Source organism: Procambarus clarkii, chromosome 13 (assembly GCF_040958095.1).
Source record: "Procambarus clarkii isolate CNS0578487 chromosome 13, FALCON_Pclarkii_2.0, whole genome shotgun sequence".
NCBI classification, from domain to species: Eukaryota; Metazoa; Arthropoda; class Malacostraca; order Decapoda; family Cambaridae; genus Procambarus; species Procambarus clarkii.
In genome coordinates this window covers 25438328-25450819 of record NC_091162.1, presented here as the reverse complement: position 1 = coordinate 25450819, position 12492 = coordinate 25438328, and the positions used below count along the sequence as shown (strand labels likewise).

At 47.6% G+C, this 12492-nt stretch overlaps 1 protein-coding gene across 1 annotated transcript in view; it reads left to right on the top strand.

Moving 5' to 3' along the window:
- LOC138364518 (putative glycerophosphocholine phosphodiesterase GPCPD1 homolog 2) overlaps nucleotides 1-12492 on the top strand; it is a 118928-nt gene that overhangs the window by 85534 nt on the left and 20902 nt on the right. Inside the window, exon 6 of the mRNA XM_069324170.1 lies at nucleotides 3710-3850. Within this exon, the coding sequence (XP_069180271.1) occupies nucleotides 3710-3850 (141 nt within the window). The remainder of the gene's footprint in view (nucleotides 1-3709; nucleotides 3851-12492) is intronic.

Here is a 12492-nt window from a genome sequence, read left to right as displayed (position 1 = left end):
GCTCTCACTCGAGGTGTTCTGAATGTGTTCATGGTCAAATGCTCCTATTGGCCCATACGAGGCAGCTGCTATTGGCCCATACGAGGCAGCTGCTATTGGCCCATACGAGGCAGCTGCTATTGGCCCATACGAGGCAGCTGCTATTGGCCCATACGAGGCAGCTGCTATTGGCCCATACAAGGCAGCTGCTATTGGCCCATACGCGGCAGCTGCTATTGGCCCATACGAGGCAGCTGCTATTGGCCCATACGAGGCAGCTGCTATTGGCCCATACGGGGCAGCTGCTATTGGCCCATACGAGGCACCTGCTATTGGCCCATACGAGGCAGCTGCTATTGGCCCATACGGGGCACCTGCTATTGGCCCATACGGGGCAGCTGCTATTGGCCATACGGGGCAGCTGCTATTTGCCCATACGAGGCAGCTGCTATTGGCCCATACGAGGCAGCTGCTATTGGCCCATACGAGGCAGCTGCTATTGGCCCATACGAGGCAGCTGCTATTGGCCCTTACGAGGCAGCTGCTATTGGCCCATACGAGGCAGCTGCTATTGGCCCATACGAGGCAGCTGCTGTTGGCCCATACGGGGCAGCTGCTGTTGGCCCATACGAGGCAGCTGATATTGGCCCATACGAGGCAGCTGCTATTGGCCCATATGAAGCAGCTGCTACGCGGTGTTCTGAATGTGTTGATGGTGAATGTATATAGTGTGTGACAGTGTATAGTGTGTAAATAGATTGTATATATACACAAATTAGCATGATACATAGTAAATATGTGCTGCATATGTGCGCCCAAGTTTCATGCACGTAACACAGTGTCTACGGACAGTACGGATGTTGTACTGCGATATTATAGTGTACGTGTTCATTATACATTGGATTGGCACATAAAAACAATGAAAATGTATTTGGAAAGGTGCGCAAAAAATGAACGAAAATATATTTGCGGCAACTCGCGCACCCCGCCCCGAGCGCCCCACCGCCCCCGAGAGCTTACGGCACGGGCGCACGGGGAATGATGACGTCACGCCCCAACTTCCGGACCCCATAGCAGCCAAAGTAAGTACAATTTCGATTTTTTTTTTACATACCCATACTGAGGGAAGGGTTTTTGACACTTTAAAAAGAAAAAAGAATTTTTTCCAGAGAATTTATTTCCTGCGCACTGTGGGGGTGTCACATTTGGAGGCAACGCAGTTAAGGGGTTAAGAGCTTGTACTACCATGTTGCAAGCCTGTCCTGGGTACTTATTATGTCTGATGATAATAATAAACGATAATAATACAAATTACAAGAAGAGATCAGAGATGTGCTATGAAGGCAGACTAAAGTTGTACATTTTACTTTTATAAGACTTTCACAAGGAAAAGCAACCAGAATGTTGGCAAAACAAAACATGTCGCTGCATAATTCAAGAACCATACCTCAGCCTCAAACCAGCCTAATGAATATAAATTGAACTAATGAACTCCTGAAGAATGTAAACAAACTATTGAAAATTTGTGAAACTAGCACGAGCTAGCCACCCCCCCCTCCCCCTGATGGTGGAGGCAGACTATGTTAGCTGGCTGCTCCACCACCAGTTATGATGGAAACTACCCCGACACCCTGACGGAGACCGGGTGTCAGGGCGCCACCGGGTCTCGCCCTAAAATTTGTATCTCGTTAAACAGAACGCAATTTTTCTGGGGAAGTCCCTTGTGTCTTCCTGAAGCTATCTACCCACAGAGAAGGAAGAAAAGGGCTCTTACTGTATCAGGATGATGCACTGCAGATATCAAGATGAAGAGGAGACCAACATCCACGACACTTGACCCAAGCCAATTGAGGACCGGGAATGTTCACAAGATACCGTGGTGCCAAACCCCTGCGCCTGAATATTGGCCCATGTCTTGTTGGCAAAAACAACAGTGTGGCATGTTTGTGCACAATATGGACATGAGGGTAGACAACAGGGTGGCTAGATTTAATGACACTGTGGATGACTTGAACAATAGAGAGCCATGGAACAGGCAACTGGGGAAACTGGGTCAACTTAAAAGGATTACACAAACAGAAACAGTGGCAGAAAGATAGCAGCACAAAGCCGACAAAGCACATTGTGCCCCCCCCCTCCCCCCGGCCAAACTGACCAAGCTTCCACGACCAAGGAATCCCTCCAGAAGCCAACCGATTCAATCTTCGCCAGAAAAGGTGGCAGCTGCAAAAGAACAAAATGCCCACCAGGGCCAAAGGCATAAAAACCCAAGCCTCACAGGAGAGCATGAAGCTTACCCACCCGACAACCAGAAGCTAGAGAAAGCATCAATAATTTTTTAAAAACATTCCCGGACCGAAGGTGCCACGGTAAACTGAGTGGATGAAAAAAAAAACTGTCAAGGAACCAGGCAGGCTCAGGTGGTTCATGAGTGGGCTGGAGGTGAAACAATGCTCAAGAACAGTTGCAAAATGGGGCCAAAGAGGTATGAACCCTGAAGGCAAGCTGGAGCGGCTTCGCCAACGCCACACGATAAGAGGTGACAGTATTCAGCATAAGATGCCAAGAAAGAAACGACAGAACATCCCATTTTGAAACTGAAGAACGATGATGAAGTGACAGAAAACAGTGGAAGGTATGCCAAGATACCTCCTACTGTCACCATGAAGAAGACTGCAGGTGTTCCACCTACAGTTTTCTTCACGGCAACAGTATGAGGTTCAAAACCATACCACAGCTTTTGAGGCTGTGGTATAGTTCTGAACCAAGCAATGGTATAGTTTTGAACCAAGCAGTGGTCTGTTTTGTTTTGCTGTCTTTCTGGGGGAGAAATTTTTCATAATGCCACTGCTTGCTGCACCCCTGAGGAGGCTAGGTTTTGACTCGTGGTCCCTGGTAGGCCAATAAGAACTTTGCACCTGATGGCACCTAGTAGTCTGGTACTTTATCACTACAGTAGCTCCAGGGAGTGCAAGGGGCTTCCCCCAGAAATTACATGAGTGTGCATGTGGAATTAAATTTGTAAGTGAATGTATTTTTCTAGTGCCTGGAGTAAAACCTTATTGGCTTAATATCCAAACAACACATCGGAAAATGAAGAAATGATGACGTTGTGGTCTGTACTGGACTACTATTTTCTGATGTATCTATTAGATATCATATCTCGAGTCATGCTGTTGTGACTCGGTCACAACGGCTTGTCCCTCAGGAGGTTGCCAACACCTTTAAGACTGCCAAGGTCAATCTTGAAGGTGTACTGAGAATTATCCTCCAATTTATAAGGCAGCAATTTAATAGCATATTGATAGTGAGGAACACAGTTCTGACAATGATGTAGTGAAACATTAAGAAGAGAATGATTTAATAGCAGTTAACAATTTGCATGTAAGGGCAGTGATAAAGCCCTTACAGGTGAGACTTCACTGGATACTAAAGTAAACTTTTCTTGGTGTTATTAGTGGTAGTAAAAGTAACATTTGTTACTTTTGTTATTAGCATTTATTATTCTCAGTGCTGGAAACTCATTCTTTACAACTGTTACTCTATAACATGTTGGAAGGCAAGTAAATAAACTGTGTTATATACCTTACAGATATACCTTGTTTACATTCCATGTCACCCTACATGGAATGTAACAAGTAATTTCTTTAGTAAAATTTGATAGAGCAAGATAACAGATTGGAGTGGTAGTGGTGTGAAATGTTTAATAGTAAGTATATTGTTTTTGTAGGTGAGAGTAAAAGTGACACCAATTGACCTAAACATCAGTCCCCTTGAACCTCACATGGGAGGAATAGAAGAGAGTACAGACTTTGACATTTCCAGTCTACATATCAACACAAGACCTACTTGGCCTGTCACGGAAGTTGCCGTAAGTCTGCCTATTTTTCTTTGTATTTACTCACTAGGCTGGGGAAGGTGTTGCACTAGCCAAGTTGCATAAAGGGATAACACTATATAACAGGCCAGAAGCATCTACAATACAATATAACATTGATTAAATTTCTAGTGGAATATTTTTGGATTTCATGGGAAATGCATGTGATCCATCTAGAGTCAGTCTTTTGGCCTCTGCTGTTACTGATTTCTGAAAATAGCATGGCTGAGGGGATGAATTTCTGCATGTCAATGTTTGCAGAGGATATGAGCTAACAACTGTTACAGTTGTGAATGGTTTAGTACTTGAAGAGAACATAGATAAGCTGAAGGAGTGAACAGATAAATGGCTGCTAAAATTCATTTCCACTAAGTGTAGGGTGATGATGGGGAGAGAACAGAAACCAGAAGGGTATTAGCAGATTATTACTCAGAAATCACAATAGCATGATGCATAAAATGAATAAATCCACAAGGGCCTTGATGAGAGTTTGAACCTACTTCTGAGAGGAAGAGGTATGAAGCCTAACACCCTGGTTTCTCTCTCGGAGAGACTGCAGGATCCGTGTGAGGGTCGGTAGAACTCCCGGTTGCAATTCTTTTAACCATATTGTGGCCACAGTAGATTAAGGTGCGTCTGGGATCCTCTCTGATGTAAGTTTGAACCCTCATCACGGCCCTTGTGAATTTGTTCATAAGCAGATTATTTTACTGATACGGGTAGATAATATTAATTCAACATTAATACAGTACTGTGAGTACATATAGATAAGATAATGGAGCAGATGCAAATCTGGTAAACAAAGTACAGTATTGGTGTTAAATCTGTAGCTACCGATTTCATAACCTTGTGATATTCCTCGATACCCCATGGAAAAACCAACTGATTGTTAACATTTTCTGTAAGTCAACAGCATATAGTGACCCCCCCCAAAAAAAAAAAAAAAAAAAAAAATTGGTTTGCAGCAAATTTAAAATGAAAAATTTCTGCACTTATTTTTTTTGTCACGAGAATATAATGTAGTAGTAAAGAACCAATTTAAACTTGTTTTTCTGTAATAGTTTAAATGATTTCTCATAAATGAACTCCCAGAATTACTAAAACAAAATTAAATCCCAAGACTAGCAGCCTCTGATGCCTGAAAGTACAATCTCGAGCACTGTCTGACACCTGAGTGACTGGATATCAAATTCTTCAATTCCAAAGGGCTAAATCATTAAAAATTCTTATCTTGTAATACAGCACCTCACTCTTGCTAGATTTAGTCTGTCTTCTGTATATGCAAAGCTCTTTTCTGAGGAGGGTGCTTAGCTGTACCTTAGGTACTCTTCTATCTGATACCTGTATATGTATTAAAACAAGTAGATCTTTATTGAAAGGCATTCTTCAATGTTATAGCCAAGTGCACTAAATTGGGGTACCATGCAATTTGACCTGAAGCATGAAAGTATCAAACAACTCTTCAGGAGTTTTAAGGTGTGAGTAGTATTGTGAATGCATGTATGAGTAGATTCAGTGCATTCTGAATTGTCATGTAGTAATAGTGATGATGGGGTGCATACAGAACTCGCTGGACAGTTTGTATGGTTGTTCGAGCTCTCGTCCTAGACACGTTGATCGTGGTGGATAAAAATAATCACTTTTATTTAATGTACACATCATCCAAAAATGATAAAGCCTAAAGCTGCTATAGATGGTAGTACAAAATATGGACTGTGGTAACACACACACGCACGCACACAGTTTTGTACAAGTAATTTTCCAGATGTCCTGAGTAGAAGGCAACAACCACCCATAATTTGTCTTAGGCCTAGTATAATTATACTGTACAGTACTGTGTGTGTGTGTAATTACCTAAGTGTAGTTACATTATGAGAGCTATGCTCGTGGTGTCCCGTCTTCCTAGTACTCTTTGTCATATAACGTAAAATTAATTCTCAGGAGAATTTTTATTTTCAAGAAAAATCCTTCATTCGTTATATCATCGTGTCTTCGGTGGCGGTGTCATTACTTGACACCGCTGCTGCCACCGCAAAACTGTGTAAACTTTGTTTCTGCCTCTGCCGGTAATCGAACCTGGGTCCTTAGGACTACGACCTCCGGCAGTGTCTTTTCGCTCACGGGGACGTGTGTGTGTGTGTGTGTGTATATATATGCATATATATATGCATATATGTATATATGTATGTATATATGTATGTATATATGTATGTATATATATATGTATGTATATATATATGTATGTATATATGTATATATATATGTATGTATGTATGTATATATGTATATATGTATTGTGACGATAATCTCTTTCAAGAGAGATTGAGCCTGCTCTTCCCTACAAAGTACGTAACAACAAAAGATAATATAGAAGATACGTTCACCAAATATCTCCTAAACGTTTTGCCCAGAGAGCAAAACGTATCCAGCACACCGGCACACCTGCTACCGCCACCGGTAAACCGGCAAACTGCTTGTCCATTGCCTGCCTGTCGCTGATTGGATATATATATATAATATATATATTATATATATATATATAAGTATATATATATATATATATATATATATATGCAAACAAGCCTGAATGGTCCCCAGGACTATATACAACTGAGGTGATTTGAGGTGATTTGATAAAATGCTATGCCCAAGATTACCATCCGAGTGCCGCGGGGAAGTGTTCATTTAGCCTCGGCTATCACTTCCTTATGTCCGGTCGTGATGGGTCAAGCGGATTAAGGCGTCCCTGTACATACCAGTTGTGGGAGTATGGGTTCGAGTCACTTCTGGGGTGTGAGTTTTCAGTTTATATATATATATATATATATATGTATATATATATATATGTATATATATATATATGTATATATATATATATGTATATATATATATATGTATATATATATATATGTATATATATATATATGTATATATATATATATATATGTATATATATATATATGTATATATATATATGTCGTACCTAATAGCCAGAACGCACTTCTCAGCCTACTATTCAAGGCCCGATTTGCCTAATAAGCCAAGTTTTCATGAATTAATGTTTTTTTCGTCTACCTAACCTACCTAACCTACCTAACCTAGCTTTTCTGTGGGGAGCCCCTACGGCTCCCTGGAGCTTATCGGGCTAATGTGTGTTATGTTAGACCGGGACATTAGCTAAGGAGTTCAGACCTACCAGGGACCAGCGCCAGAACCTGGCCCCTTCAGAGAGGTTTCAGGGAGCAATGGCCCTGGAAAACCCCATATGGTTGGGGGTTTTTCCTTATCTGCCATCGACCGGGGGTTAGGCACCCAGAAAGGTAGGCGTAACAAAACAAACCCCACATGGTAAGAAACTACAACAAAAACCGAACAGAGAGGTAGAAAACTCCCTACAATCCCAAGGAAACAAGCAAACAAGCAAACATCACACTTTACTGCCGCGCCAATCGTCCGCGCAGCCCTCCCCACCCCGGAGGGGGAGGGGGGAGCCCCGGACCTACCGCGCCGGCTGCCAAGCTCAGTTCGTTCGCTAATGTCAACCGGGATTGACGCTTCTCTGGCCTCAGTTTCCTAGGCGGTGTTTGCCTTGTGTGGCGTTCACTGCCGTGTGTTGTGGTGTGCGGTGGCCAGGAGTACTTCATCAGTGCCAGGGCTGCATGTGCTTAGTGGCTGACTTCCCTAAGCGCCCTGTGAGTACTGCCCTTGCGTTACAGGGTTATCTTCCCTGGGGCGTTCGGGAACCATTCCCGTAGAGGGTTCTTGCTGCTCGGCATTTGCCTCGCCCTTGGGGCCAGCTGGGGCTTGGGGCCCTTGTTTGGCCCTGGGTAGGGATTGGTATTGTGCTGGTTAGGGCGTCAAGGTGTTGCGCAGCCTGCCACCTAAGCGGCGGCCGGTTTTCTGTTGCCTCTGGAGACGGTGTACTTTTGCGGGGTTTTTCTTTTGTTTTTCATATTCTTGCCTGGTGGGGGTCTGCCTAAGGTGGTTATAGTTCCACTGGTAGTGTTTGGCGGCCCTCTGCTAGGCCCCCGTGCTTGTACACGTCTCGGGGGTTTTCAGTGCTATAATCTACCCTCTTGTTATGTTTGGGTTTCTTAACCGGTTAGGTACACCTTGCCCGGGCTTCCCGTAGTTGTTACCCTACGGGCCCTGGAAACCCGTCTGGGCTCGGGGGACCATTGAATGTGTCTTCCGGGTTCCAACCCGTCTTGTACGGGATCGTTGGTTGCTGTTCCCTTGTCTCCGGGTGACAGTCGCCATTTTTACCTCCGTCATGCTGCCTGTTGGGTCACTGACACCTTGACCCGGAGTCTTGCGAGTGATTCTCTGCTTGTTCTCCAGTACTCTCCTGATTTTATTACTGTTCAGAGTACAGGCGGCATCCGTGTTGCAAGCTAGGTTAGGTTGCTGCAACATGCTAGGTTGGTTTCCCACTCGAATGCCCCGTGGCCGCCCCGTTTGGTTAGGTGCTGCTCGCCCCTTTCTCTCCATGTTCCCGGCTCCGGACCGTCTGCGTGTTTCTGGGTCGGGGCGGGGTTCAGTTGCGGCAGAGACTCGGGCGGTTTTTCGGGGGATGCCCCGTTCGGGTTGGGGACGGAGGTTTGAGCCTGTGCCTCCTGCCAAGGCTTCTGGGTCTTACCAGCGGCCCTTTCTTGTTGCCTTTCCCATGGGCTCTTGCTTTTCTTTCAGGGCGGAGGGCTTGGAGGCCGGCTCTGCCCCGGGGCCTCTGTTGTTGGTTCCCGGGGCTGTGGGGGATGCCTACTAGCAGTTCTGGGGCGGTTTTGCCCCTTCAGGGGTTTTTCTGCTGTTGGGCGTCGTTTTTCGCCTTCCAGTCTGCTAGCTTCCCACATTTGCTGGCGTGTTTTTGTGTATTAAGCGTCAGTCACAGCCCCTTCTGGCGCCATTTTCGTCTGCCGGTTTCCCGGCGTGGCCACCAGGGCGGCGTTGCGGTTTGTTTACATGCGTCTGGGTGTGCGAGCGAGCGTCTCTGGTGAGTTTTCAAAAATTTGCAGGGTTTTTGTTCTCCTGTTGTCGTTTCTTTTGTTTCTGGTGTTTTTCTTGCCGTTGCCTGTTCCTCTGGAACGTTTGGGTGTTGATTTTGGGTCTGAGCCTCTGGGTTTAGGCTCAGTGCCCCTGGCTGGTATGCTTGCTCCACACCTTGCCCCTCGGTTTTCGGTCTGTTGGGACCGTTTTCCCAGGGCGTTCTGCTGGGGTCTGTGCTTTGCCTTTTAGTGGTGTTCTCCGCCGGCAAATGTGGTGGTTTGGGCTCCCCCTGGTTCGATTCTGGGTTCCTTTGGGTTTCCTTGGTTTCGTTCTGGAGGTTTCTTCCTCTTGGGCCCCTTTTGTGGGTTCAGGGGACTTTGTTTCCTCGTGTGACCCGGTTCTGCCTTTGGGGTTCCGGGGTCTTCCTGGCTTGCAGACTGAGCTTTTTGGGTCTTGGCACATGTTGTGGTTGTGCTGGGACTTTGTGGTTTTGCTGTCGAGGTGGGCCTTTTGATGCAGTTTTGTGCCTTCTTTGCCTGGCCGGCGTAGTGCTCTTTGCCACTAGTCGGCGGCTTGTGCTTTTACAATATATGTCCTCACCTAGTTGTGCTTGTGGGGGTTGAGCTCTGGCTCCTTGGTCCTGCCTCTCAACCGTCCGTCAACAGGTGTATTCGGTTCCTGTGCCTCTTGGCTCTGTCATGTCTACATGTGACATTGTATGGGGGTCAGCCTCGTTACTTGTGTGAGGAGTCGCCACATTACTTCTTAGTGCTTTCCCGTTCCCATTCCGACACTCAAAAAAAAAAAAAAAAAAAAAAAAAAAAAAAAAAAAAAAAAAACTAATTCTATCTGTGGCTCTTTTGGGTACTCAGTTTCCACCTGTGTCCCCTAGTGCGTGTGCCCCTTGTGTTACATATCCTGTCCTTCTCAACCCTGTCGATTCCCTTGGGTATCTTGTATGTGGTGATCAGGTCTCCCCTCACTTCCTCTTCCAGCGAAGTGTGGTTTCATTCCCGTAGTCTCTCCTCATGACTTCGGTAGTGTACTTTTTTCTTTCTGAAGGGGTTCTGTTCCCTTCTCTGTTGACTGGGCGCTGGGGGAGCAGCTTGCTCTGTTGCCTCTCGCTTGGTCCCGCTGTTGGTGGGCGCTTTGGGTTGTCTTCCGGCCTCTGCTGGCGTAGGAGGACGGCTTCTCCCCCTTGGGGGGGTTCAGAGCTGGCGGGGGTGGGCTTCTTCCCTGCGCTTCGTCATTTCCTCTTTGTGGGTGCGTGGGGCGTGGTCGATCCGCCCCATCCTTCTGGGCTTCCCGTCTGCTCTTTGCAGTCATGAGTTTTTCCCGTCTGCTCTTTGCAGTCATGAGCTTTTCCAGTCTGCAGTTCTTCTGGACTACTTCCGTCTGCGCCCTGGATCCTCTGCCCTGCTCGGAGGACTGTTGTCTCCTGTTCGGATTCTGTTAGGGCCGGGTGCATGGATGGTGGACCTGGACCTCCAGGTCACTTCTTGGCACGTTCCTCTCCAGTTTTTCTGGGGCTAGCACGGTTGGTGATTACCTATGTGTACTTACCTAAGTGTAGTTACAGGATGAGAGCTACTCTCGTGGTGTCCCGTCTTCCCAGCACTCTTTGTCATATAATGCTTTGATTATAATTGTCATATTGTCATATAATGATTGTCATGTGTCATAATATGTCTTCTTATGATTGTCATACAATGCTTTGGTGGTGGGGCTTCAGGTTTGCTGTTTTTATTGCATTCCCTATTTTGTGAAGGGCACTTTGTATACTCTTTGCATCTTTACCGGATCTTAGTGCCCTGTCTGCGTCTGAGATTCGGTGTCTGGCCTACCTCGACGACTGGCTGGAGTGGGCTCCCAGTCAGTCCGCTTGTCTGCTCGCCAGGGGATGGTTCTTTCCAGATCGCTGGGTTTGGTTTCCTGGTGATCTGGAGGTTTTACCTTCTGTTTCCGTCCCGGGTTCGGACCTGGGCCTTGTTTCAGGCTCTTGGGCCCCTTATTGTCTTCCCTCCAGAAGTGTTACTGTGGCTGTGGTCCCGCCTTTGGCTGTTCAGGAGGGGGTCCCGGGTTGCTCAGCGGTTGCTTGGGCGGTTGTGCGGGAGTTTGCACTTTGGCGTGCTTGTCTGCCCGCGGAGTCGGGTTTGGCTCCGGCGTCGGTTGGTTCCTACGGAGACTCCACTTCCGCCTCTTGCATTCCTTGGGTTCCTCTGGGGATCTGGTGTTGGTGCTGCGTCACCAGCTTCCTCTTTGGGGTTTTCGGGGTTCCGTGCCTTGGCGGCTCCCCGAGCCTTCGCTCGATGTGTTCACGGACGGGTCGTCTCTCGGCTGGGGCTTGTGACCAGTGCTCACCAGGTCGGCCGAGGTTGATGGAGTCTGTCTGTCCGTCGGGCTCACAGCCCGGTTCAGGTGTTCATGGCTGTCTGGTTTGCGCTTCGGAGGGTTTGGGTCACTAGGTAACTCTACCATTCAGCTCTGTTTGGACTGTTCTCTGGTGTTCTTGCCGGAACCACAGGGGGTTTGGTTAACCGTGTGGTTCGTGTCCGGGGTGTGTCCTGCGTCCTGGTGGACAGCTGTCTCGGTTCATTCCTCTTCGTGGGTTGGCCAGTCGTCGCCGATTCGTTTTGTTGGCTCTGTTGGGCTTATGGACTCCTGGCCATGGACGTTCTTCGGGTCGGCGTGGTCTAGGCGTCGCCCGTTTTGTGGCGCCCTTCCCACCTGCGAGGACTTCACGGTGGAGGCTTTCGGCAGGCCTGGTCGAGGTGGGGGGTACCTGTACCTCTTCTCCCGGTCCAGCTGTTGCTTCGGGTTCTGGCTCAGTTGCAGCCCATTCCCACGAGAACAGTCCTTATGGTTCCACTGTGGCCGGCCCGGCCTTCTTTTCAGACGCTGCTTGATAGGTGTCCGTACCCGGGGCGTTTTTCCTGAGGCTTCGCCTCTTTCAGCAGGCCGAATCGGTCCTGTCCGTGACTGGTTCGGCCTTCTCTTTGGCTCTTCGCGTCTGGTATTTTGACGCAGGTATCGCCATCTCTATGGTGTTCAGGTGGGTTTTGTTGACGGTGTCCCACCTGCGAGCTTCGTCTTGGAGACTGTATGACGGTTCTTACGTCTTCTCGCGTTTTGTTTCCCCTCCGGCCTGCTCATGAGTCGCCTGAGCCATCCTGGTCCTTGTTCAGGGTGCCTTCTTCTCTTCCCCTCAGTTTGTGGTAGCCCCTTCGGTTTCAGTTTCCTCCTCTTTGGTACTGGTGGTAGCTTTATTGGTGTGCAGCCTTTCTCTGTCCTGGCGACGGTCGAGACGGCTGCTTTCCGGAGGGGTTCTTGGGTATTGGTACTTGTTTTGGTTTGGCCGGGGGGTGCGTCCCTGTGTTGTCCAGTTGTGCTTTTTGCTGTTTGCCGGCGTACCGTGCCTGGGGATGCGCTGTGGTTGATCCGGTTCCTTCGTTCCCTGTTTTCAGGGCTCGGGTTTCCCGGGTCGTCCGCAGTGTTTTCCTTCTTACTGCGGTCTGTCTTTGCGCCCGTGCTGTTCAGACGTTTGCAGCAATTGCTGCTGTGTTGGTGACGTTTCGGGCGCAGGAAATTGTGGGTCGCACAGGTTTTTGGCCGCCCATCCATATGTGCGTCTGTTCTTGGGCGTTCTTGTTGCC